The sequence below is a fragment of the Macaca nemestrina genome, chromosome 4 (genome assembly GCF_043159975.1).
Source record: "Macaca nemestrina isolate mMacNem1 chromosome 4, mMacNem.hap1, whole genome shotgun sequence".
In the NCBI taxonomy this organism is placed as follows: Eukaryota; Metazoa; Chordata; class Mammalia; order Primates; family Cercopithecidae; genus Macaca; species Macaca nemestrina.
In genome coordinates this window covers 69,915,918-69,943,525 of record NC_092128.1, presented here as the reverse complement: position 1 = coordinate 69,943,525, position 27,608 = coordinate 69,915,918, and the positions used below count along the sequence as shown (strand labels likewise).

General features: G+C 37.8%; 1 protein-coding gene across 11 annotated transcripts in view; it reads right to left on the bottom strand.

Moving 5' to 3' along the window:
- The window catches only part of LOC105475469 (cilia and flagella associated protein 69), a 77,413-nt gene that overhangs the window by 2,662 nt on the left and 47,143 nt on the right, over positions 1–27,608 (bottom strand). For 4 of the 11 annotated variants that reach the window (XM_071094787.1, XM_011730724.2, XM_071094793.1 and 1 more), the window contains 8 exons: positions 20,814–20,895; positions 18,588–18,780; positions 13,510–13,647; positions 12,783–12,859; positions 10,485–10,682; positions 9,748–9,834; positions 8,244–8,348; positions 7,346–7,512 (listed from right to left, as the gene is read on the bottom strand). In XM_071094787.1, coding sequence (XP_070950888.1) covers positions 7,346–7,512; positions 8,244–8,348; positions 9,748–9,834; positions 10,485–10,682; positions 12,783–12,859; positions 13,510–13,647; positions 18,588–18,780; positions 20,814–20,895 — 1,047 coding nt within the window. Of the gene's footprint in view, positions 1–843; positions 4,102–7,295; positions 7,513–8,243; positions 8,349–9,747; positions 9,835–10,484; positions 10,683–12,782; positions 12,860–13,509; positions 13,648–18,587; positions 18,781–20,813; positions 20,896–27,608 lie in introns of those variants that run through there. The other 7 variants (XM_071094788.1, XM_011730721.2, XM_071094791.1 and 4 more) reach the window with 7 other exon arrangements.

Here is a 27,608-nt window from a genome sequence, read left to right as displayed (position 1 = left end):
GAATAAACTGAATTAAAGGAGGGTCATTCTTTACATTATGGGCCACTTTCAAATTCTGATGACATATAGATAATTTACTAGGGATTTTATATATAAACACTCATAAAATTACATTTTGCATGTAATTTCAGGGGGCTGCATAAACCCCAGGTTAGGAATTTTCAATATTAAAGAAGGACCTCATAGCATTCAGTAATATTTCATATAAACAGTTTTGCATGAGTAGCAGATAATATGAGATTGTAGGGCTAATAATTGCCTAGATTGAAAACTTCTTATCTTGCCAATTAAGGGTGGATCCCTAAGCTCAGAAAATCAACTGGTTGGAGGGTAGGGCTAATGTTCTCATAAAAATGACCAGACAGCTATCCTCCTAGAATTCATTTCCTGCAGAGGAGCTGAAGTGGTACCTAGAAGCAGTGTTACGGTTTTCCTTAAAAAACAGTTCTCTTTTACAATCTGGGCAACTGATTGAAGATCAAAAGTTCAATGCTGTAAAGCAAGACCATGTAATTTTAGTCTAAAAACTTATTCAACCAGTTGTCCTCAATCACTCATAGTTGTCATGACAATTTTATTTCAGTGATGATAAACATTTTAGCTTAAATCAATAAAATTAGTCTTCCAGTTAATGGCAAAATGGTTTTCTAGTTCTTTTAATTGAATTCACATACTACATTGGGTTAAAAATAAGAACATTTGCTAAACTGGGCAATCTGGTTTTAAAACAGTTTATCTTAAGCTTTTTGATGGTGATTACATAACGTAAATTCCTCCCAGTTTTTGGCACAAATAGTGTCATCTGCATATAAAAAAACTTATTCTTTCTGTTCATTATTCATTCATTCAACAAATATTCATTAAGCTTTAGGGTACATTAGTGAACAATCCAGACGTAATCCTTGACTCACAGAGTTGACACTGAAGTGGGACAATGCAGGGGATAGACTGAAATATCTAATTCAAAAGCAATTTTATGATATCAGAATAGAAGATAAAAAAGAGGGTGGTCAAAATGAAGCTGAATGGGGACAATATGTACTTCTCTTTTGTCCTATCCAAAATCATTTGACTAGATCAGTCAAGAGATCATTTTAAAAAACAAACCAACCACCAATTCTTGTAGTGGTACCATGGTAAAGACTCAGTTTCACAGCTTTGGGTTTATGCTGAGCTCATTTGGCTTAGCTCATAACCAGTTATTTTTCAGAGAGCTTAAGGCTGAGGAGAAAAAAGGTGGCAAAGGATCTAATATTGACCCCACAAATATTTCTTCATAAGATGATACAAGGGATAATAATTATCTATGCCTAAAGTTCCTCTGCTGTTTCTATCAAATCTTTCTTTTTTCTTTTTTTTTTTTTTTGAGATGGAGTTTCGCTCTTGTTGCTCAGGCTGGAGTGCAATGTCATGATCTTGGCTCACTGCAGCCTCCGCCTCCCGGGTTCAAGTGATTATCCTGCCTCAGCCTCCCGGGTAGGTGGGATTACAGGCACCTGCCACCATGCCTGGCTAATTTTTTGTATTTTTAGTAGAGATTGGTTTCACCATGTTCACCAGGCTGGTCTCAAACTCCTGACCTCAGGTGATCCACCTGCCTCTGCCTTCCAAAGTGCTGGAATTACAGGCATAAGCCACCAAGCCTGGCCAGACTCTTTTTTGAACTTTAAATAAACTTTTGTTTATTTTTTAAACTTTTATTTTAGGTTCGGGGTACACATGCAGGTTTGTTCTATAGGTAAACTCATGTCACAGGGGTTTGTTGCACAGATTATTTCATCACCCCGGTACTAAGCCTAGTACTCAATAGTTATTTTTCCTGATCCTCTCCCTCTTCCCACTCTCCACTCTCAAGTAGGCCCCAGTGTCTGTTGTTCCCCGTTTTGTGTCCATGAGTTCTCATCATTTAGCTCCCACTTAAGTGAGAACATGCGGTATTCGGTTTTCTGTTCCTGTGTTGGTTTGGTAAGGATAATGGCCTCCACCTCCATCCATGTTCCCTCAAAATACATGATCTCATTGTTTTTATGGCTGTATAGCATTCCATGGTGTACATGGACCACATTTTCTTTATCCAGTCTGTCATCATGGGCATGTTCAAAGACAAGGTTGATTCCGTGTCTTTGCTATTGTGAACAGTGCTGCAGTGAACATTCATGTGCGTGTGTCTTTATGGTAGAATGATTTATATTCCTCTGAGCATATACTCAGTCATGGGATTGCTGGGTCGAATAGTAGTTCTGTTTTTAGCTCTTTGGGGAATTGCCCCACTGCTTTCCACAATGGTTGAACTAATTCACACTCCCAGCAACAGTGTATAAGCATTCTCTTTTCTCTGCAACCTTGCCAGCATCTGTTATTTTTTTGACTTTTTAATAACAGTCATTCTGACTGGTGTGAGATGGTATCTCATTGTGGTTTGATAGCATTTCTCTAATGATTAGTGATATTGAGCTTTTTTTTCATATGCTTGTTGGCTGCATGTATGACTTCTTTTGAAAAGTGTCTGTTCATGTCCTTTGCCCACTTTTTAATGTTTTCTTCTTGTACATTTGATAAACTTTTCATTTTAAAATAGTTTTAAATTTGAAGAAAAGCTGCAAGATGGTACAGAGTTCCTATATACTTCTCACCATTTTTTTTCTTTTTCTTTTTCTTTCTTTTTTCTTTTTTTGGCAGGGTCTTGCTGTGTCAGTAATGCAATCACGGTTCACTGCAGCTTCAACCTCCTAGGCTCAATTGATCCTCCTACCTCAGCCTCCCAAATAGCTGGAACTACAGGTGTGGTGTACACCACCACTCCCAGATAATTTTTGTATTTCAGGATTGCACTCCATTGCCCAAGCTGGTCTCCAACTCCTGGACTCAAGTGATCTGCCTAAGTCAGCCTCCCAAGTGCTGGGATTACAGGCCTGAGCCACTGTGCTGGCCCCATGTTTATTCTTATTGTTAATATCTTATATTATATATGTCACAACTAATAGGCTGAACCCAATACAATATTAACTAAACTTCCCATTTTATTCAGATTTCAGTAGTTTTCCCCTAAGCTCCTTTTTTGTTATTGTTGTTCCAGGATCCCATGTTACACTGAGTTGCCATGTCTTCTCAGGCTTCTGTGGGTTGTGACAATGTCTCAGACCATGTTTTTGATGACCTTGACAATTTTGAGTACTGGTCAGGTATATTGCAAAATGCCCCTCAATTTGGGTTTGCCTGATGTATTTGTTAGACTGGTATTATAGGCTTTTGGGATGAAGACCACAGAGGTAAATCATACTCAACACGTCATATCAAAGGCACATGTCATTGATGTGACTTGCCATTGATGGTGTTTAATCTTGGCTAAGGTAGTGTTTGCCAATTTTCTCCATTGTAAAGTTTCTTTCCACTTTCTTTCTATATTATATCCTCTGGAAAGAAGTCACTAAGCATAACCCATACTTGAGAATGGGTAGTTATCTTCTACCTTCTTGAGGAGGGAATATCTACATAAATCATTTAGAATTCTTTGTATGGAGGCTTCCCCCACTTTCTCTCTCCCTTCCTTCCTTTTTTCCTTCCTTTCATCATTTATTTATATCAGTATGGAGTTTGAACATTTGTTTATACTTTGGTTTATAATCCAAACCTACATTATTGATTTGTTCAAATCATTCCAGCTTTGGCCACTGGGAGCTCAGTAAGATGCTCCAGACTCATATATTTCTGCCCCAGCCTTAGAATTAGCCATTTCTCCAAGAAGCCCTGGCTCGTTTTACTGGAGAATGATATTAGAAACCAAAGTTGGGGTATTGGGTCTATCTATAGAATTTTGACCTGATAGTACCAGGATAGTTCCTGGATGTCAGGATCTGCTATTCTTTTTCAGAAAGCATCCCTGACATTTTCCTTGAAAGGCAACTAAATATAAGCAACAAAGAAAAATGGTTGATAATGAAACTAATGAAGTTAAGGTTGTGTTGGCAGAATGCATGTTAAAAATGAGAGGGACTACATTGATCCTGCTCACCTGAAAAATCTTTGTTCCGTTTGGTCACAGTTTAGAGGAATATTAACAAATTGTAGCACTTCAGATGGAGCTGACCAGATTCATACATTCTAGAAATTATATTATTAGAAGAATGATGAAAGAAACTGGATATTTGACCTGAAAAGACTTAAGGTGGATAATATAGTTGTATGTAAAATATACTTTATGTTCCATGAGGCAGACTGAGGATGCCAGATGGATGAAAGTTATTCACCTAATTATTCACTGATTTTTCACCCAATGTTAAGTAAGCACTGTCTGACAATTAGTTTAACCATGCTAGATTGAGCTCCCCCATGTGGTCAAAGTCTCATTACTGAGATTGTTGAAGCTACTTTTATCTGTGCTCACTGAATTCCACACTTTTATTCTTTTGACTTTCTTTTCATTCAGTTGGTTAGTAAAAATTTCAGTTTGAAAGCTTGAAATTTTGTCTCACTTGACTAGTGTAAGAAAATATACCATCCTTCTCTCAGCCAGGCAGGATCGGGTAGGCATCATGTCCCCTAGGGCTCAGGGGTGGTGTGAGAGTATAGGATGTGATGAGAGACAGAGACTTAGAGTCAGTGACATTATGAGAAGGATTCACTCACTCATTGTGTGGTGGCTGGAATTATAATATGCAAACTTGGGCGAATCTGTCTACCAAGTACAAGTGTCTGCATTAAGGAACATTACTGCTCTCCGTCAACTTTAACTTATTTGTCTATTAAATAGCTGTTACATAATAATCTGCCCTGTTTTACCTTTCTTCTTGCTGATGGACAAAACCTACATGGAAGAAGAAAGGTCCACAGACATCACAAATTATCTAGAGTCAGTCCTAATCAATCTGAGACATTTAGTTGTACTACATACAAAAATGATTCTCAAGCAAGTAGTAATATTTCCACACCTTAGTTATATTCATGTAGTCGATTTTCAAAAATCTATCATGTTATGAAGTAAATACATTTTTTTTTTTTTTGAGATGGAGTCTTGCTTTTTCACCCAGGCTGGAGTACAGTGGCGCAATCTCGGCTCACTGCAAGCTCCACCTGCCGGGTTCACGCCATTCTCCTGCTTCAGCCTCCCGAGTAGCTGGGACTACAGGTGGCTGCCATCACACCTGGCTAATTTTTTGTATTTTTAGTAGAGACGGGGTTTCACCGTGTTGGCCAGGATGGTCTCGATCTCCTGACCTCGTGATCTGCCCGCCTCGGCCTCCCAAAGTGCTGGGATTATAGGCATGAGCCACCACGCCCGGCTATGAAGTAAATACATTTAAACTAACATGTTGGCTGTGTTGAGCATTACTTGTATAGTATTTTGTTGGCTGAATCTTCCCTTTGAGCTCAGTACTTTGCTGCATTTGCAGAGCTCAAGGGAAAGGCTGCCAGGAGCTGAGGCCACCATCACATTATCTAATAATTTATTTCCTGAGATACTGAGTACAATAATTAATGAGATATGGTGTCTATCTTGTTCTTAGAGAGCTTATAGTCTACAAAATGGAGCGAAGGTTCGTTGTTCTTAGCCATGGACACTTTACATCAATTCTGGGTTTACTGACGTGTACCTAAGATGTATCTGGTGCTTTTTGTATGGGCATCTCATTGTTGTATGCTCCTACCCATGCTTAGGGTTTCCTGTGAAGGAAAGAAACAAATTATGCCTTCTAATATCTTCTTGAGGGTGGTAGACTAGAGGAAGGGATTCAGGAGAGAACAAAGCTCACTGATAAAGTGATGCATGTTATCTACTCCTATGGGGCACAAGAAGATGGGCATCTGGGCCAGGGTGAGAGGCCGCCAATCAGAGGTGAACTGGCAACTCATTCTAATTAGAACAATAACAACAGCTGCAACCTCTACCCCTCAATGAAGACGTTACTATCTTCACAGACAGGATAATGGAAAATCCCTAGAAGAATGTGAGTTGAGGGAAGAGGAGGAGGAGGAGGAGGAGGAGGGGAAGGAGGAAGAAAGAAGAGGGAGGAAAATGTGGGTCCATTGAGGTGATACAGCCTGCTCTTATCTAATAATGAAAGACGCTAGCTATGTTTTCCCAACGCTGTATTCAATGGCATCACGTTGGTAGCTTGAGATTGGTAATAGTGGCAGTATTTATACCGTGTGAATTGGTGAGAACATGATGTAAATCAGGGCTTTTCCCTCCTGGAGAGGCAGTAGTTATACATTTACCAGTACACTGCTGAGTGTGCCCCATGGGCCCAGAATCGAGACTCAAATTCGTTTATTTTCCTAAGAAACAGGTCCTTGTTTCTCTGATCCCTGGACACGAACTCAACTTTATGGCTTCCAGGCTGGAGGAGGAGTGTGAAGGGAATGAAGGCAGGAGAGGGAGACTTCATAACGGCATCCAGGGACACAGATTTGCTCTATGTCTAGCATAAAGGCATTTATCTCCTATTCTTTGACAAGATACCTCTACTACCAAATGAGGGAAAACACTTCCCCCATTACACCTTTCTCTTCCCCATCAAAGAAGAGAAGCAGCATTAGAGTTTGCTTTGCATATTTATACATTAAGAGTAAAACCAGCTATATTTTTCTTTTTTACCATTTAGCTCATGACTAACATTAGCTTTTATAGCAGAGAAAACATAATTTTATTTTGACCAACATATTTGTTGCAGAGTTATTGTTTATCTTGCTGTCCAATATTCATATATACGTGCTTCTGGTAATAGTACCCTGATTCCCCACTCTATCCATATGTTTTGGATGGAGTTGCCCTGCTTCTGGCTCCAGGAATAGGCAGTACTCAGCCATGGCCAAAGTCATGGTGAATGGCTCAGAAGTAGGCATGTGGGCAATCGGGGTCCTGAGATGCATAGGCATTTGCAGAAACCATGGAGACACAGGCATGAACCTAAGAGAATATAAGCCAGGAGCTGCTAGGGAAGGAGAAGATCCTACTCATATAGTTTTAGTCCTTAGATTCAGCAATGCCTGTAGTTTAAATTCCTCCTAGGTTTGATAGATACAGAGCCTGTAAGAAATTTTTTTTCTGGCTTAAACTAGTTAGAATAGTTCATATGCAACCAACAGAGTCCTAACTGATGTTTTACAATTTCACTTAATAAAACTGGGAGCCTTTCCAAAGAAACTGATGACAACTCTTCTGATATTACATGTTGATGTTTTCCATAAAAATAAATTATATGTCCTTTTATTTTTATAGTATTTTACTAAAATATTTATACTCAAATACTTATTCTAAAATATTGGCTTTACATATGTATAAAGATATATTCAACTAAAAAATTACGAGCTGATTTTATTTCAAAAAGTCTCTAGAATATATTACGTAGGAATACTCTTTTTTGGTGCATCCACAATTTCAACTGCTTTCACCCTCCGCAAGGCTCCTCCTCGAATGGGCAGTTTTTTAAGAGCAATATCCGTATCAGCCAGAGGTCCTCCTACTAATCGGGCAGGAGTGCTTTCCACTGTTACTACCCCACCAGAGGGCACCTAAAAAAGGTAAAAGGTAAATGTCAAAAGTCCATTTACACAATTTTCAACAAGAGAAAAATTCATCCTTCAACTTACTTTTGAAAAGACACAAATGTACATATGAGTAACTAGGAGGTAGTTATGGTATAATAGAAACATAAGGGCATCGGAGCCAGGAAAAGTAGGTTTGAATTCTATTTCTATTGCTTATCAGCTTTGTAACTGGGGGCAAATTAAGTCTAGCAGAGGATACCAGGAACACTTGGGATCTATTTGCCAGGAAAATGAAGCACTGCGTCTTTTCTGTCAAAGAGAGATAAGGACAGTTATAAGCTGACTAGTGTTTATAGCAGTTTCTTAGAAAGCCTGGAGGACTGGGCCTACTCTAAACCAGAACTGGGCAAGAGTGGATATACCTTGGAGATAAACATGTCTTAATGATGTGAAATTTGAACAGCAAAAAGAAAAAATGTGAGATGAAAATCCCATATAAATAAAATTTTGGGAACCTAAGTTTTTTTTTTTAATTAGATTTTTTAACTTCTAATTTTTAAATTTTAATTTTTTTTCTTTTTTGAACAGTTTTATTGAGATATAATTAAATACCATATAATCCACCCATTTAAAGTGTAAAATTTATAGTGATAACTCTAAATTTTTAGAGTGGTTTTCAGTACATTTGCACAGTTGTACAAACACCCTAAATTTAATGTCTATTAAGAAAATGTTATGGAGAAAAAGAATCTTACCGTTGTGTTAAGGCCTTTAATATCTGTTCCATGAAATACTGCATTTTGTGGTCGTTTATGGTATCTGGAGGCTTCTATAGCTTTTTCTTGAAGCCTTTTTGCTTTCTGAGGATTTTTTAATTAGAAAGAAAACATTAATTGCTATTAAATCAGTAATGATGGTACTTACAATGAAAAATAGATTTAATTGTGTCTAGCTTATGCTTTGGCTGTTTATTAGATAGCGCTGAAATCTACATTTACTCATTTAGACTAAAAAGACAGTTATTAGTAAGTTAGATACTTTGCACATTGAAGAAGACTCCTGTCACCTAAAAGTCTTCCAGAGATTTCCGGAAGTATTGGTCATACATGACCAAGGAGTCAAGCAGGTCCTAAAGAAATCAGGTTCAATTTTTAGCACATAATTTAATAAGCTATTAAATTTATATCAGGTGATGCATGTTGCAAAATATGTTGCATAAATTACCAACTAATTAAGTATACTTACATATTAAGCATTCAGAATAATATAAATTATGTAATTCATTGCAGTTATATTTAAGCTATTTGAAGTTATTTTCAAGTTATTTGCGACACTAAACAAGTGAAATGTGAAGTAATAAACCATCTGCAGGAAAGGAGCTGATTTTCATTAACTAGTGCTAAAAATACAGGCAGTCATGAAGATATTTTATAAATAGAGTTGAGAAGAACTATCAGTGAAAAGGAAGGTAACTTGGTACCTTGAGTGAGCTTGTTCTTAACTTTGGTTTTGCTATCTTAATATGGTTCCACTGTCTTTGTGGACTAACATTTAGCAATTTTATATCTACAGGAAGAATTGGAACATTAGGTAAAGTGTATCCAAAGTATCAGAAATGAAGGAGAGATTTTTTAAAAAGTGTATCCAATATATTAATGGAAATAGGTTGGGGAAAGTAATGAAATTCTGGAAATCCATGGTGTTTCTCACATATTTCAAGTGAATGATTAGCACTATACATTTTTTAGATGAGTTTCTAGCTTACAGTTGAAGTAGCTTACTACATTTTTCTACAAAGGCATATTTATCCCCAGTTCACATTTAAGTTTTAACATAATGCTTCTTTTGGTGATCACAGAGGGGAAAGCTCTATGGGGGAGAAAGCAATACAAGACAGCGGCTCTTTGTGTCCTTTACTTTGCCTCTCACAGGAAAGAAATCAATGAATAAGCAAGTTCAGAATGGAAAGCAGAACACATTTTTCCTGCTCATTCCTGGCTATCATCTTCTTCTTTATGTAGGTCAAGAACATCAGCCTTGCTTCTCCCTGATACACCAAATGAAACTCAAAGCAGCACCTTCTGTAACTGTGAAATGCAGTTTCAGTTATCACTCTAAATTGCCTATGAGCATCTAATAGTGTTGGTAGTATATAGAAAGGTCACTAGGAAAAAATGAATGAATATTTGTTCCTGAAAAAGTCTGTCTGTTAAGAGTTGGCTATTTGTTGTGGATACTGTAATATATTAAAAATCCTACCTTTAACGTTTTTGCATTTGATGTTCTAGCCAAGAAATTTTCCCATGATTTATTAGCCAGCTCTCTTTGCTTGTGTGTGGCCTGTATCTGAAATGAGAAAGATCAGTTTCTTTTTTTTTTTTTTTTGAGACAGAATCTCACTCTGTCACCCAGGCTGGAGTGCAGTGGCATGTCTCAAGTATCTCTCTGCCTTTTAAAAATTTAAGACTGTAGAAATAAAATTATAATGCAAAAAAACAGCACTGAATACAGTAACTGAATCTCAAACTTCATAGTTTCTTTTAAAACTGCACAGAGACACTGAAAATGACTCTAACAGAAAATCACAAAATAACTCAAGGCTGAAACACAAGTAAGAAAAATATATGCTATGGATAACTTCATCTGGGTTTATACATTGAAATTAATATCTTGTGCCTTCATGGTATCTGTGGCTTACTTTTTTATTGATATATACTAGTTGTACATATCTATGGCATACATGCAATATTTTGATATGTGCATACAATGTGTAATGATCAGGGTGATTGGGATATCCATCCCCTCAAACGCTTATCATTTCTTTGTGTTAGAAGCATTCCAAGTCTTCTGGGTATTTTGAAATATACAATAAATTATTGTTACTATAGTTGCCCTACTGTGCTATTGAACAGCAGAACTTATTCTATCTAACTGTATTTTTGTACCCATTAACCAACCTATCTTCGTTCTCCCTCCTCACTACCTATGTAGCTTACTTTTGCATATACTTTTTGTTCATTTTGCACATCTTGGCGTGCTTGGCTTTCAATTATCTCACTTTGCAGAGAAGCAACCATCTTTCCAACATTTTCTGATGCTGTTGTAATAGCTTCCAAAGCTTTTTTATCTATAGTGACTGGTCTTAATTTTTCTAATTTTATTTCTTCATATATTTCATTCCATATTTCTCCAATCTGTTACAACAAAGTTTAACAAAGTTAAATTAACCAAAAATAAATGATGCAATTGTACAATTATGCAATCTTTTAAATGGTTATTTACTCCTGTTAACACTTAAACTTTTCCTAAATTACTTCTTGGGAATAAGTGCATTGGGAATGATTGAGGGTACCAGCTACATTTGAGTACTCAGTAGGAATTTACCAAATGTTTTTCAATGGAGCCTTATTCATGGATAAGGCTCTCCTATGCCTAGTTCACTGCCATCATCACCATCATTACTGCCTTCTAGTTTATGGTTACCTTGATTTCACAGCTGCAGAAACTGCTGATTTATTCTCATCTTTTTGAACTACTGTTACTTTCCTCCCTAAAGCTATGTATTGAAGGCTAGGTCAAGATGAACTTGTAGGAGAATGAACATGGGGATTACTAGGACCCTAGAACCCAGCCACCCTGAGAAAAGGGGCCCTGCCCCTCACCTTCTAGCTAAGGAAAATTATAATGGAATCTCAAGCTTTTAACTCCATGGTTCCGTCATGCCAGTGGCTCCATTTCATATTCTAGGCTGTCTAGAAATTAATGTTCTTGAGTGTATTTAGAATTAGAGAAAAAAGAGCAGAGTTGTGCAGCAGAAGTGTGCTGGACCCATAAAATTAAAGAAAAAAAAATCTATGATAAGGAAAAAATTCATCTTTGAGCTGAGTGGAGTGGATAGATCACTAGAGCCTAGGAGTTTGAGGGCAGCCTGAGCAACACAGTGAGACCTTGTCTCTATCCAAAAAAAAAAAAAAAAAAAGCTGGGTATGGTGGTACACACTTGTAGTCCCAGCTACTTGGGAGGATGAGGCTGGAGGATCACTTGAGCCTGGGAGGTTGAGGCTGCAGTGAGTTGTGATCATGCAACTGCACTTTAGGCTAGGTGACAGGGTGAGACTCTGCCTCAAAAAAAAAAAAAAAAAAGGAAGAAAGAAAGAAAGATGATAGATGTTTACTCATTTACAACATTCAAATACACAGCACTAATATTAGTAGGAGAATGTTAAAAAGACTTTCTTGAGACTTCAAAAGTATTTACTGACAAAATTATAACTAGCAAGGTAAGTAACCTACTATCTTTTAATCAAGATTGGATCATAATATAATGATAAAATAATACTTTAATAAGTATTAATAATTTGTTTTAATAAGTAATAACTTATTTAATTCCAACTCCAAAGAGAAGAAACTGTATGGCCAGGCTGGTCCCGAACCCCTGACCTCGTATGATCTACCCACCTCAGCCTCCCAAGGTGCTGGGATTACAAGCATGAGAATACAAAAATTAAAAATACAAAAATTAGCCGGGCGTGGTGGCAGGTGCCTGTAATTCCAGCTACTTGGGAGGCTGAGGCAGAAGAATCACTTGAACCTGGGAGGCAGAGGTTGCAGTGAGCCAAGATCATGCCATTGTACTCCAGCCTGGTGACAAGAGCAAAATCTCCATCTCAAAAAAAAAAAAAAAAAAAAAAAAAAATATATATATATATATATATATATATATATATATTTTGGTAGGCTTCTGAATAGTTTTATATCAGTTTTTTTTGTTGTTGTTTTTGAGACAGAGTCTCGCTCTGTCGCCCAGGCTGGAGTGCAGTGGTGTGATCTCGGCTCACTGCAAGCTCTGCCTCCCGGGTTCACATCATTCTCCTGCCTCAGCCTCCCAAGTAGCTGGGAATACAGGCACCCTCCACCATGCCTGGCTAATTTTTGTATTTTTAGTAGACAGGGTTTTACCGTGTTAGCCAGGATGGTCTCGATCTCCTGACCTCATGATCCGCCTGCCTCGGCCTCCCAAAGTGCTGGGATTATAGGCGTGAGCCACCGCGCCCGGCTTATATCAGTTTTGTACATCTTCTTTCACAAACTAAGTTGGATGAGATCTTATCCCATGAAAAACACCCAATCATGGGATGGGTGTATGCTTTCTTCAACAGCATCAGATGCAAAATGAAAAATAAAAAGTATACAGTATGTAGATGATTGCTTACAACCATGAATAGAACTTTTATTTTCCAGTTAGTTTTTTGCTATCTAGATTTTAATAATCAGGTTATTAAAAAGATACTTACTTTAAAATCAAGATATCTATGTATGATACAGAGGGTGACAAAATCTTCAGCGGAGAGGCCAGGTAAATTTTCAAAATCTAAAATAAAGTTTATAAAGACAGAATTACTTTAGCAGAGCAAGTGATTAAAAGAATCTATCTATCTATCTATCTATCTATCTATCTATCTATCTATCATCTATCTATCTATCTTATCTATCTTAAAACAAATGAAAAGTTACTTTTGATTTCACCTTGCTTTATGATAAAGTTAATTCTGTGAGTAGCTTGTGAGTAGGCTTCCTTCTATAATAAATTTCTGCCAGGTCATCCAATATATAGGAATAGTTTCTGTGTTGTAGTCAGACAATAATATCTTACTTCAGAAGCTGAAAAGTGTTTGATAACTTTTTCCTTAATAGAAAGCAAAGACTTAAAAAAAAACTCAAGTGACTCAGAATGTTAGTATTTTAAGCTTAATCATCTAAACTAACTATCCTTAATCCTATCTGCACATTGGAATTGCCTGGGGAGCTTTAAAAAATACTGTTGCCTGGATCCCACACACAGAGATTCTGATTTAATTGGTGAGGGGTGTAGTTTGGGAATTGGGGTAACAATGGAAAATGCATTTCTCTGTGTAAAGAGACTTTTGCTCATTATATTTGAAAAACTGACTCCAAAGTAAAATCAGTGTGTATACTTAGCAAAACAGATAGACTCTTGCAAATTTGAAGAGAACTTCTTACCTAGTTTGCCCAATATAGCATAAATTTTTGCTCTAATATTCTCAGAAACATCCATAACCGCAATAGATGGGCAGTTAGCAGGCAGTGGGATGATTTTGTGCTCTTCTTGAAAGCTAGTAAATAGAGGTTTTTTTGTATCTAACCATTGGATAGCATGAAAATAGAAAAGGGACAGATCAAAACCATAGTAAACAAATACTTAATTTTGAGATTTTACTCTAGATAACATAAAATACATAAAAATATTGTAGCAAAAAAAAATAGTGCCTATTACATGGTTACACTTTTGAAATAATAATTTAGCAGCTATTTCTTCCCCACTCTGTGGCAAAACTTAGAGCTTTCATTTTTATTGCTTATGTAAAATATTAAAATTTAAAAAAATTACCTTTTAAAAGTAAAACTTCTATGTAACTAATTTTGAAAATTTTGAAATCCAGAACTTGAGTAATGTCAGTTTAACAGTGATGTAACCTTCTTTACTTTTGGTTTCTATATATTATGCTATAAATATAAAAACTATTTTATGATGCTATAGGTCAAAATTCAGAAATAATAAAAATGGATTGAAGGAAGATACAAGTCATCAGAAGGTGAAGTATTTTCATTTAAAAACAAACAATACTTAAAGAAGCATATCTAAAAATAATGAGAGCCATCTATGACAAACCCACAGCCAACATTATATGGAATGGAGAAAAGCTGGAAGCATTCCCTTTGTAAACTGGCAGAAGACAGGCATGCGCTCTTTCACCACATAGTATTGGAAATCTTGGCCAGAGCAATCAAGCAAGAGAAAGAAAAAAAAAAGGCATCCAAACAGGAAGAGAGGAAGTCAAACTGTCCCTGTTTGCAGATGACATGAGTCTGTATCTAGAAAACTCCATAGTCTCAGCCCAAAAGCTCCTTTAGCGGACAAACAACTTTAGCAAAGTTTTGGGATATGAAATCAATGTACAAAAAAAAAAAAGTCACTAGCATTCCTACACACCAACAACAGCCAAGCCAACAACCAAGTCAGAAACACAATCCCATTCACAATTGCCATAAAAATAATAAAATACCTAGGAATACAGCTAACCAGGCAGCCAAAAGATCTCTACCATGAGCATTACAAAATACTGCTTAAAGAAATCAGAGATGACACAAACAAATGGAGAGACATCCCATGCTCAAGGATAGGAAGAATCAGTATCATTAAAATGGTTATACTGCCCAAAGCAATTTACAGATTCAATACTATTTCTTTTTTTTTTTTTTTTTTTTTTTGAGACGGAGTCTCGCTCTGCCGCCCAGGCTGGAGTGCAGTGGCCAGATCTCAGCTCACTGCAAGCTCCGCCTCCCGGGTTCACGCCATTCTCCTGCCTCAGCCTCCCGAGTAGCTGGGACTACAGGCGCCCGGCACCTCGCCCGGCTAGTTTTTTGTATTTTTTAGTAGAGACGGGGTTTCACCGTGTTAGCCAGGATGGTCTCGATCTCCTGACCTCGTGATCCGCCCGTCTCGGCCTCCCAAAGTGCTGGGATTACAGGCTTGAGCCACCGCGCCCGGCCCCATCAATACTATTTCTATAAAACTATCAACAACAATCTTCACATAACTAGAGAAAACTTTTTTTTTTTTTTTTTTTTTTTGAGACGGTGTCTCGCTCTGTCGCCCAGGCTGGAGTGCAGTGGCCAGATCTCAGCTCACTGCAAGCTCCGCCTCCCGGGTCTACGCCATTCTCCTGCCTCAGCCTCCCGAGTAGCTGGGACTACAGGCGCCCGCCACCTCGCCCGGCTAGTTTTTTGTATTTTTTAGTTGAGACGGGGTTTCACTGGGTTAGCCAGGGTGGTCTCGATCTCCTGACCTTGTGATCCGCCCGTCTCGGCCTCCCAAAGTGCTGGGATTACAGGCTTCAGCCACCGTGCCCGGCAACTAGAGAAAACTATTAAAAAAATCCTATGGAACCAGAAAGAGCCCCAATAGCCAAGGAAATTCTAAACAAAAAGAGCAACACTAGAGGCATCATATTACCTAAGTTCAAACTAAACTACAAGACTACAGTAACCAAAACAGCATAGTACTGGTACGAAAACAGACACAGTTCAATGGAACAGAATAGAGAGCCCAGAAACAAGGCTACACACCTACAACTATTTGATCTTCAACAAAGCTGACAGAAACAAGCAATGGGGAAAGAACTCCCTATTTAATAAATGGTGATGGGATAACTGGCCAGGCATATGCAGAAAATTGAAACTGGACCTCTTCCTTATGCCATATACAAAAATCAACTCAAGTTGGATTAAAGACTTAAATGTAAAACCCAAAACTATAAGGACCCTGGAAGACAACCTAGGCAATACCAACCTGGACTTAGGAATGGGCAAAGATTTCATGACAAAGATGCCAAAAGGAATTGGAACACAAGCAAAAATTGACAAATGGGATCTAATTAAACTTAAGAACTTCTGCACAGTAAAAGAAACTATCAACAGGATGAAAAACCATCCAGTAGAATGGGAGAAAATTTTTGCAAACTATGCATCTGACAAAGGTCTAATATCCAGCATCTATAAGAAACTTAAACAAATTTATAAGAAAAAACACAACCCCATTAAAAAGTGGGCAAAGGACATGAACAGACACTTTTCAAAAGAAGTCATACATGCAGCCAACAAGCATATGAAAAAAGCTCAATATCACTGATAATTAGAAAAATGCAAATTGAAATCACAATGAAATAGCATCTCACATCAGTCAGAATGGCTGTTATTAAAAAGTCAAAAAAATAACATGCTGGCAAGGTTGTGGAGAACACGGGATGCTTATACACTGTTGCTGGGAGTGTAAATTAATTCAACCATTGTGGAAAGCAGTGGGGCAATTCCCCAAAGAGCTAAAAACAGAACTACTATTCGACCCAGCAATCCCATGACTGAGTATATGCTCAGAGGAATATAAATCATTCTACCATAAAGACACACGCACATGAATGTTCACTGCAGCACTGTTCACAATAGCAAAGACCTGGATTCAACCTAAATGTCCATGATGACGGACTGGATAAAGAAAATGTGGTCCATGTACACCATGGAATGCTATACAGCCATAAAAACAATGAGATCATGTATTTTGAGGGAACATGGATGGAGGTGGAGGCCATTATCCATAGCAAACTAACACAGGAACAGAAAACCAAACACCGCATGTCCTCACTTATAAGTGGGATCTAAATGATGAGAATTCATAGACACATAGAGGAGAGCAACACACACTGAGGCCTATTAGAGGGTGGAGAGTGGGAGGAGGGAGAGGGTCAGAAAAAAATAACTATTGGGCACTAGGCTTAGTACCTGGGTGACAAAATAATCTGTACAACAAACCCCTGTGACATGAGTTTACCCATATAACAAACCTGCATGTGTACCCCTGAACCTAAAATAAAATAAATAAAAATGTGAACCATTTAGATGAAACCATAAGAATCTTAAAAGGCTTAGAAAATGTAGGCGGGGTCCGGGCGTGGTGGCTCATGCCTGTAATCCCAGCACTTTGGGAGGCCGAGACGGGCGGATCACGAGGTCAGGAGATCAAGACCATCCTGGCTAACCCGGTGAAACCCCGTCTCTACTAAAAAATACAAAAAACTAACTGGGCGAGGTGGCGGGCACCTGTAGTCCCAGCTACTCGGGAGGCTGAGGCAGGAGAATGGCGTAGACCCGGGAGGCGGAGCTTGCAGTGAGCTGAGATCTGGCCATTGCACTCCAGCCTGGGCGACAGAGCGCGACTCCGTCTCAAAAAAAAAAAAAAAAAAAAGAAAATGTAGGCGGGGTGCAGTGGCTCACATCTGTAATCCCAGCACTTTGGCAAGTGGTGGCGGGCAGATCCCCTGAGGTCAGGAGTTCGAGACCAGCCTAGCCAACATGGTGAAACCCTGTCTCTAATAAAAAAAATACAAAAATTAGCTGGGTATGGTGGCATGTGCCTGTAGACCCAGCTACTTGGGAGGCTGAGGCAGAAGAATCATTTGAACCAGGGAGGCAGAAGTGGCAGTGAGCTGAGATCGTGCCACTGCACTCCAGCCTGGGCAACAGAGCAAGACTCTGTCTCCAAAAAAAAAAAAAAAAAAGAAAAAAAGAAAATGTAATATATTGAAAGGTGTGGTGGCTCATGCCTATAATCCCAACACTTGCGGAGGCTGAGGTGAGTGGATTGCTTGAGCCCAGGAGCTTGAGATCAGCCTGGGCAACATGGTGAAACCTCATGTCTACAAAAAATACAAAAATTAGCTGGGTGTGGTAGTGCATGCCTGTAGTCCCAGCTACTTGGGAGGCTAAGGCAGGAAAATTGCTTGAGCCTGGGTGGCAGAGGTTTCAGTGAGCCAAGATTGTACCATCACACTCCAGTCTGGGTGACTTGAGTGAAACCCTGTCTCACAAAAAAAAAAAAAAAAAAAGTAATATAGCAGTATGGAATATGTAAATGAACTAAAAATTATGATACTGTAAGTATCATTAATTTAGAATCTAGTAATTAACATTTTTGAACATTTGGACTATTCTTATTTAGGAAACAATATCTTCTTTCATATAAAAAGTAAACTCTGTAAACATTAATCAGATCATGGATTAAACGGATTTAAAAAAAGGAAAAATGGATTTAAAAAATCCATTTTTTATGGATTTTTTATGGATAATGCCTAATGGATTTAAAAAAAGGAAAAATGAACAGAAATGTATAAAATGCCAAAATATTATTTTGAAGCAATCTATTTACATCTCAATGAAATATTACCAAATCTATCTGTAAAAGCAGAAAACCCAAAGAAGCATCTTTAGGAACTACTTTAATTTTTTTTAGTTAAAGAATATAATTAAATACCATTTCCTAAAAATATTCTCTAATAAATGAACCTACTACTAACTTACTTAGTTTTCTTCCCATCACTTATGATAGCAAATTTTTCAAACCTTTGTTAAAAAAAAAAAAAAATTAGACAAAGGGGTGAAAGGCCTGATGCTTTCCTAATACCATTTACAGATCTTTTAAAATATAGACATTAATTGCTTCTACTAACAATTATAAATATACTCACCAATGATCTTCCCATTTTTATCACGTTTTACTCCTAGTTCTTTTTCCTCCTTTCTCCACAATTTAATTAAAAGACTAGCAGCTGTTTGATCCTTCTTCCCTTGCCAAGCATTGACATGAGCTGCAGTTTTGGGATTATCACAAAATTCAACCATTATTCCAAGTATTAGATTACAGAATTTTTTTTGGTTCAACTTTAGCAAGGAAACAGAAAAGGAAAAAAGTTGCAATCAATATTAAGAATTATTGTCTTCAAAAACAAAAAAAGAGAGAGAAACACTTGTATTATCATTAAGTTTCTTCTAAACTCAGAGTCAGGAAAATCTGTTAAAATGGACATCCATTGTAATGACTATATTTTCAAACATTAGAAATTTAAAAGGATAAAAAGAAAAAGATTTAATGTAATTCTGAAGTCATTATAAACATATATCATGAGCAAAATGTGACTGATGTGGTTGAGTTGGAAAAAGGAGATTTGCAAAAATAAGTGAAGATGTTGGTTTTAAGTGGTGAAGCTCAATAGTGTTATACAGAGTTCACTGTAATTACAGGATCTTTCCAATTTATATGCTTTATCAAGGCTTGTAGATTCATACTAACTGTAATCTCTTTGTTATTAAGAGAGTAACTGATGGTAACTGCAAATGACAATCACATATGAAAATAAAACAAGATGTAATTTGGTTTTGTGGCAATCATCATCCATAAAAGAGTATTTAAGGATTCAAAAAAATTCTCCTATTATAAAGCATATTTCCTTTATTTTGCTACAAGTAGTTTTCAGCACACCAAAATTTAGGTATAGAAAATTCCATCCAAAGCAATGGCCTCCATAATCTAATTCTTCTATGTGAAATACTTTTTGTTGATTAACTTTTATAGTATACTGCTATTGGAATATAGCAAAGGAAATATGTAAGCTTTTGTTTCAATTGCAAACATCATCAGTTTCCTTTTATAAAATGAAAGGATAATAATATTACCTGCAAAGGGTTATTATGAGTTATATGAGACTGCCTGGCACATAGTAAGCTCTCATTATTATTTAACCATGATTAGCAGTTATCATTGCATACTTTTTATTTCAGCAGAATTGTATTAAGCAAAACACTCAAGGAAATGAGTTTTTTATTTCTCTACTTCAGGAGACAGGCAAATGTGAAAGATTGAAATTGATATAAAAATTTCATTAAATAATATTTGTAATTTGCAATTAATTTGGTTGAATCAGCATTAAACATACTCTAATAATAATGTTCATAATAACAGTAAACACAGGACTAATGTGTTAGGCACTATATTTAATCCATAATATATATGTATGCATGCACACTCAGATGCACATGCACACATACAATCACTCATTTAATCCTTCCAACAATACAACAAGATATATAATGTTGTTATCTCTGTTTTACAGGTAAAGAAATTGAAAAGAGAGAAATGAACTAACTTTCAGGGAGGTTAAGGGGCACAAATAATTTTAGCACCTTTGCTAAATCAAAGTAGGTTTGTTATTCTGTTAATAAAATCAAGAATGGTGGCAATCACAGAATCACAGGGATCTGGCTAGATCCCTGTGTGAGAATCTCAAAGTTTTATTGAAGCGAAATTGTACGTTTCCTCCCATATCATCCTGACTATGGACTCCAGTTAGAATTGAGGCTATTAAGGGGCCATATTCTTCACAGCTCCTATATGGCACCATCTCTATTGGAAGGCCTAGCTTGCTCACACCTGCTCATTCTGCAAAACAATGATCTATGACTCACTAGACTTCTTCACATTACCTCCAAATAATACATAGTTCTTTAAAAATGCTTATCTTTGCTCCTTGTCTAACGTGGCCCTTATATTTTAATATCAGGGGAAGAAACTAGAAGTTATTAATAAATGACTATGGGTTTTGATATGGTCGAGCTCTTCACAAGCTGTTTCTTAGTAGGCTGATGGAGTACAAAGAAAAAACAGATTCTTTATTCCCATGTATTTGAAAATATTGAAAAAATACGGGTAAAATGATTTTCCAGCCAGAGGAATTTTCAGAGCCTTTAATACACTGTGTATTATGAATCTCTAGGAGCAATTTTGTTTAAGACCGTGCCTTTGAACATGATTTGGGGCACATTTATTCATAGAATAGTGCTCTGTGGCATTCAATTTGGAAGAGGTCTTTATTAGACATATTTGTCTTTTGTCTTACAATTGTTATAGCCATACTTACTGCCAACACATCCAAAAGGAGAAAAATGCCTTCCTTTTCAAGAAAATAATCCTCTGAAGGATAACATCCCAAAATACAGCACCTTAAATTAAAAGAAAGTTATTCATTTGATAAATATTTATCCTTAAACTCAATTTGTACAGCTTTATTTTTATCAAAGCATTTTCAAAGAATATGTTTTCTTCATTTTCTTAAATCAAGTAGCTAATGTTTTTACCTAAAAAAATAGAACTTCGAAGAAACTTTACCAGCATTGTTTAGTTTCAACATTTTTAAAAACCAATATCAATTCTTTTTCATAACTGCCTATTTCTTTCCTACAGATAAAACATTCTCCTTCGCTTTTGTGATATTAATTATTCTTAGTGATCTTCTCTGGCTGGTCTCGTAACTTTTTTGCAAGATATATCCATTTATTATTGCTGTAAACCAAAAATAAAATTCTAAGCCCCCCAACCAACTGAACGAACCCTTCTCTCAGCCAAGGCATTCCAAAGTAAACTTGGAAAACTAGGTCAGGCCATGATGGGAAGCAGGGGTTGGACATGCCTCATTATACCTTCCTCCCTTTGGAATTCAGGCACAACTGACCAGTGAGTATTAACATTAAAACAGACATCTTAAGAATGAAAAATCAGACTTCACAGCAATGAGATACCAAATTCCAACTTGACTCTGGTATAGCATCACATGACAGTTGGCTCTCAAAGAAATCGAAGTATTTTGCCCCACAATATATTCCTTTGACTTATTTTTAAATGGCCCTTCAAAGCAGTCTCTACTGGGGAAAATCTACATTCCGTACAGAATCCCCTCTCCTGTCCAAGTATTTTCCTGATCCAGGAGTGATTTAACTAAGTCCCGCACCTTTTAAGGTCTGATAAGAGACATTTACCAACTATTCTACATAATAAGAAACTTGGCCTCAACAATCCCTTATTTTAACCCAGATACTCCTTTCTATTGATCCCCAGTTTTTAAATAATAACTTACCCATTTCAACAGATAGCAATCAGGAAATTTTTTAATCCACCTCTGACCTGTAAACTCCCGCTTTGAGTTGCCTTTCCTTTCCGAACCAAACCAATGCATACCTTATGTGTACTGATTGATGCCTTATATCTCCACAAAACATATAAAACCAAGCTGTAGCCCAGTCACCTCAGGCACATTTTCTCAGGACCTCTTAAAACTGTGCCTCAGGCTGTGCGTGGTGATCACGCCTGTAATACCAGCACTTTGGGAGGCTGAGGGGGGTGGATCACCTAAGGTCAGGAGATTGAGATCAGCCTGGCCAACATGGCAAAACGAGGTCTCTACTAAAAATACAAGAATCAGCCTGGCATGGTGGTGGGCGCCTGTAATCCCAGTTACTCAGGAGCCTGAAGCAGGAGAACAGCTTGAACCCAGGAGGTGGAGGTTGCAGTGAGCTGAGATCACGCCACTGGCTGGGTGACAGAATGAGACTCTGTCTAAAAAACAAACAAACAAACAACAAACTGTGCCTCAGGCCTTGGTCAATCATATTGGGCTCAGAATGAAACTCTGTAAAATATTTACAGGCCTTGTCGACATTGGCTGTTTCAAGATGTTGGTGCACTTCAAACACTGGATAATGATTATATCTCATCTTTGCAGTTGAGATTATTTTGTCAGAGGTGTTTGAACGAGAGCAACTCCATCTTGAATAGGGACTGGGTGAAATAAGGCTGAGACCTACTGGGCTGCATTTCCAGAAGGTTAAGGCACTCTAAATCAAAGGATGAAACAGGAGTGCAGCACAAGATACAGGTTATCAAGGCTTTGCGGATAAAATAGGTTGCAGTAAAGAAGCCAGCTAAAACCCACCAAAACCAAGATGCTGACAAAAGTGACTTCCGGTCATCCTCACTGCTACACTCCCACCAGCACAATGACAGTTTACAAATGCCATGGCAACATGAGGACGTTACCCTATATGGACTATAAAGGGGATGCACAAATAATCCACCCCATGTTTGGTATATCATCAAGAAATAACCATCCGAATGGGCAACCAGCAGTCCTCAGGACTGCTCTGATTATGGAGTAGCCATTCTTTCATTCCTTTACTTTCCTAATAAACTTGCTTTCACTTTACCCTGTGAACTCGCCTTGAATTCTTTCCTGCACCTGATCCAAGAACCTTCCCTTGGGGTCTGGATTGGGACCCCTTTCCTGTAACATCCTTCTGGCAATCATGGGAGGGACGATAATGAGAAAACCCTGACCCAAAGGCTAATATTGGGTAAGTGTTGGGGTCTCGTGACATCTTTTTGGCAAGCCCCGAAGGGACAATACTGAAGAAAGCCCTCAGCCCCAATCCAAAGGAAAGAGATGGCAGCCCTGGTTGGCTGACCTTGGGTAAGTGGTGGGGTACTCAGCTAAAGGATGGCATTGGGTTAGAGGTCAACTTAGGGGAGTTAGAGTCTCTCCTTAAGTCAAAGTGGGTAAAAGCCCCTCTTATTAAAAAGCAAGGAAACTTGACTGACCCTGGTTTGAAGGCCAATATAGGAGGGTTAGAATCCCTTATAAGAGTTAGGGGGTTAGAGGCCCCTCTCAGTAAAGTCCCTTTGGGCTAAAATGTGTTTGGCACTATGTGATGTTAACTGCTATTCCCTTTGGAACAATCTGCCTTGCACTTTTTGCTTATGGTTACAGGTGAGAGGATTAGGCACGTACAGGATTGTGGGACATAGGGAGCTTTTTCCTCCCTAAAAGGGGAAACTTGAGAGCGAATGGGAATGCTGGAAAGGATCCCTTCTCGACTTAAAAGCGACTGGCTGCACTTTTGATTCAGTGTTGGCACCAATGGGCAGGTCTTTCTCTGGCCTCCCTGAGCACCTTACCTTTCTCACACTGCCACAAGAAATGCTCCCTTCCCTTCATCCCTTCCCTTCCCCTCTGTGCAAACCAGTTGAATGAATGGTAAAATCACTGTCTCCTCTGTAAAGTTTTGACTAATGGAAGAAATGATTTGCAAGCCTAATCTTAAGCTGTAGTCAATCTGGTGTACTTTGTCTTTCTGTATTGTTCTGTCATAAAGAGGGGTACCTTAGGAGAGATCATAGGGCACCTGTAAGCCTGCTTTCAAAATGGCCCAGCAAACTGGTCAGTTACAAATTTTGCTGCAGGTCCTCCAAAAATCTAAAACTGGACACGATTTCCCTTTTGCCTTGTATGTCTTTGGGAGATTGACCTTGTTTAACCATGTGGCCATGCTTTCTGTTTCCACAATGGCGGCCCAGGTTCAGGGTTCAATTCCTGGCTTAGGGAAGGAGTCCTTTATCTTCTGCGTGTCTCTGTATTTAAATGTATTATGTGTGTGATGTTTATATATGAAAGAGCTCTAATTAGTTTATTAATAATAAGAGCTTAAATCAAACATTTTTTTGGTTAAAAAAATAAAAAGTAAAAAGTAGAATGCCTTTTAGTTCATGTGACTTTAGTAATCTTTGGGAAATCAAAACAGTTTTAATAAAGATGATTGGTAAAACAAAAATATCTTCAAAAATGTAAATATTTGGTGTAAATTATGCAGGTCAGGTATCAGGTTTTCCAAATGCTTTAAGGTCATAAGTGGCTTCTTTGACTTTTGAAAATTGTTCAATTTATTTAGGAGCATTAGATTGTAGATAGGGCCTGGGGACATGTGAAATTAGCCATGCCCCCAGCTATGCAAAGAAGGTTATAAAGAAAACAGATTTTGGCCGGGCGCGGTGGCTCAAGCCTGTAATCCCAGCACTTTGGGAGGCCGAGGCGGGCGGATCACAAGGTCAGGAGATCGAGACCATCCTGGCTAATATGGTGAAACCCCGTCTCTACTAAAAATACAAAAAATTAGCCGGGCGCGGTGGCGGGCGCCTGTAGTCCCAGCTACTCAGGAGGCTGAGGCAGGAGAATGGCAGGAACCCGGGAGGCGGAGCTTGCAGTGAGCCGAGATCGCGCCACTGCACTCCAGCCTGGGCAACAGCGTGAGACTCCGTCTCAAAAAAAAAAAAAAAAAAAAAACAGATTTTATATAAAAAACAATCTTGTAGAGTAGATTCTTGTCCTAAGGTAAAACAACTGGTTGTTTAAAAAGAGGGATGTTTAGGACAAGTTAGAAAGTCTAAGCATGTCATAGTCTATGTAAGTTGTGAAAGGATTAGTGAAAGGGAATTTGTGCAAGAAATGTTGTACAATTTGAAGGTCGTTAGGCCCCCTTAATGCTTCATAAAATGCCACTATGACTCTTACTGTAACTTGCCTGCTTTATGGCTAGGTAAGGCCTGGGACACATGGAATAAGATGCTAGAAAGAGTCAAACCTTATCTGTACTTCTGTCTGGGTCCTAGGCTCCATGCCTAGTATATAATTAGAATGCTGAACTTACCGAGCTTTTTGCCAAAAGCAAAAGTCGCAAAGAGTTAACAGTGTAACATGTATTTGAGACTACTAAAGAAACAATTTTATATGTAAGGTGTATAAAGAAAGTGAAATGTTTTTGTCAAAAGATTATAAGAAGTCATGGGAATGTGGATTTTTTTTTTTTTTTTGCCTAGATTAAAGGGTTAAAGGATGTTTTACAATTAGATAAGATAAAGCTGAAGGTTTAAGCAAGTTGGGGCAGGTTTGTGAAAAATTGTAAAAGAAATTCTGTGTGTGGCCATTGGCTAAAATTAAAGGGCTATTATTCAAACATTAAAATTGGGTAGATATGTCTATAAGGTTTTATTAAGAATTGAGTTTAAAATAGTACACTAATGTAAAGGTAAAATTTGGCTTATTTGGTATAAACATCATATAGGAAGCATTGTCAAATGTGAAACAGTATTTAGCTTTCTTTGGGCTATATTTGCATAAATGTGTTACTGGCATGTGTTCCAAAACGATGGGAAACTCCTACAATTCTGATATGACTTAGTATAGGTCATTAATAGTTATAATTGCTACATAAAATCATTGTATGCCACCGAGGTGACTAAACTGCTTTGTCAATTGTGTTTTTGACTGTGTGATGTTTTGTCATCCATAAACAATTGTTTTGTTTTGATCCTCTTCAAAAGGTCATTTATAGTCAGCTATAGAACTGTAACAGGCATTCTTAAATGCAGGTTTCTGATAACTTTGGAGATTGTGACTTCTGAATAGAGGAAAAAACCTTTCAGAACTCTCATAGAGAGCTGAAATGTTCATGAATATCAAACAGAAATTAATTGTGTAGACTAAACTAAACTAATCTTTTTAATTTGTTGCTTAAAACACTGCTGATCCTTTTTTTCCCCCCAGAGTCAAGACAATTCATCTTTGGAGCTATTTACAGCTTTTAACAATTAGGTAAAGTATGCTCCTGTGAACAGAATTTGGAGTATATTTGTTTTTCTCTACCCAATTTCACCAGAATTTGACAACTATTCGTGAGTATTCTTAATTTATGGCACTATAGATATTTGCAACAAGAAATGCAATAAGAATCTATTTTCTTTTGCAACAGGACACAATTGGAGACACTGGTTATTTTACTAAGGCTTTGACTGGAATGGTGTGCTTTGAGGAATCAGACTTGATGTGTAAAGCCAATAAAAGTCCTTTGGGAAAACTGGATACTTTATCTACACAGTCTCTGTATAGGGTTCCTGACCTGTGGTAAATAAAGAATGTCACTTTCTGACAGGCACAGGAGCCCCAAGTTATCTTGGGACCTCATGAGAAGAGGAAATTACCCAACTCTTAGGTATGTGAGGGTACAAACCATGGCTGGGCTTGGCTTTAAAAAAGTCTTATCTGAGATTCCTTATGGAACAGAGGTCCATCAAAGCCAATTCAAATAGCCCATATGGCAAATAATTATTCTTGCTGCACCTTATACAAATAATCAGGCCAAGTATAATAAAGCAAATTGGTCTTGCCATCATTTGTCTTTAGGATAAATGGGAAACTGGAGAGAGAAATATGTTTCAAGAACTATGGTGCACCTGTTGTAAGATTCTAGTCTCATCAGCTGTTTTCAAGTTTGTTTCCACAATTTAGACTAACGTTGCTCATTCCTGGGAACCCACCAGTGATCTCTGACTGCTGCTCAGAAGAAACAAGAGGGCTAGATAATGTGAAAACCTGAATCAATATTCTATTCAATTTTGTCAATATTAATCAACAACTAATATTCAATTATTAATCTTTCAGATATCACTTTTGTCAGAACTCAGGAGTTATGAATGATCCTCGACATACCGATGCTTTCTGACTGAGCTCCCTGTACCCTGAACACAAGAGACCGTAATAGATAGGCAGGAATATTATCACCCCTCTTCAGCCTGAAGGTGTTACAGAAGATGGATCTTCAACCCTCTGCAACCCTTAGGATTAAGGCTTCTCTTATGAAAGGGATGGGGAAAATGTTAGATGCATTTGAACAAGAGCAACTCCAACTTGAATAGGGGCTGGGTAAAATGAAGCTGAGACCTGCTATGCTGCATTCCCAGATGGTTAAGGCATTCTAAGTCACAGGATGAGATAGGAGGTCACAAAAAATACTGGTCATGAAGACCTTGGGGATAAAACAGGTTGCAGTGAATAAGCCAGGTAAAACTCACCAAAACCAAGATGGTGACGCAAGTGACCTCTGCTTGTTCTCAGTGCTACATTCCCACCAGTGCAATGGCAGTTTACAAATGCCACAGCAACATCCGGAAGTTACCTTATATGGTCTATAAAGGGGAGGCATGAATAATCCACCCTGTGTTTGGCATGTCATCAAGAAATAACCATTCAAATGGGAAACCAGCAGCCCTCAGC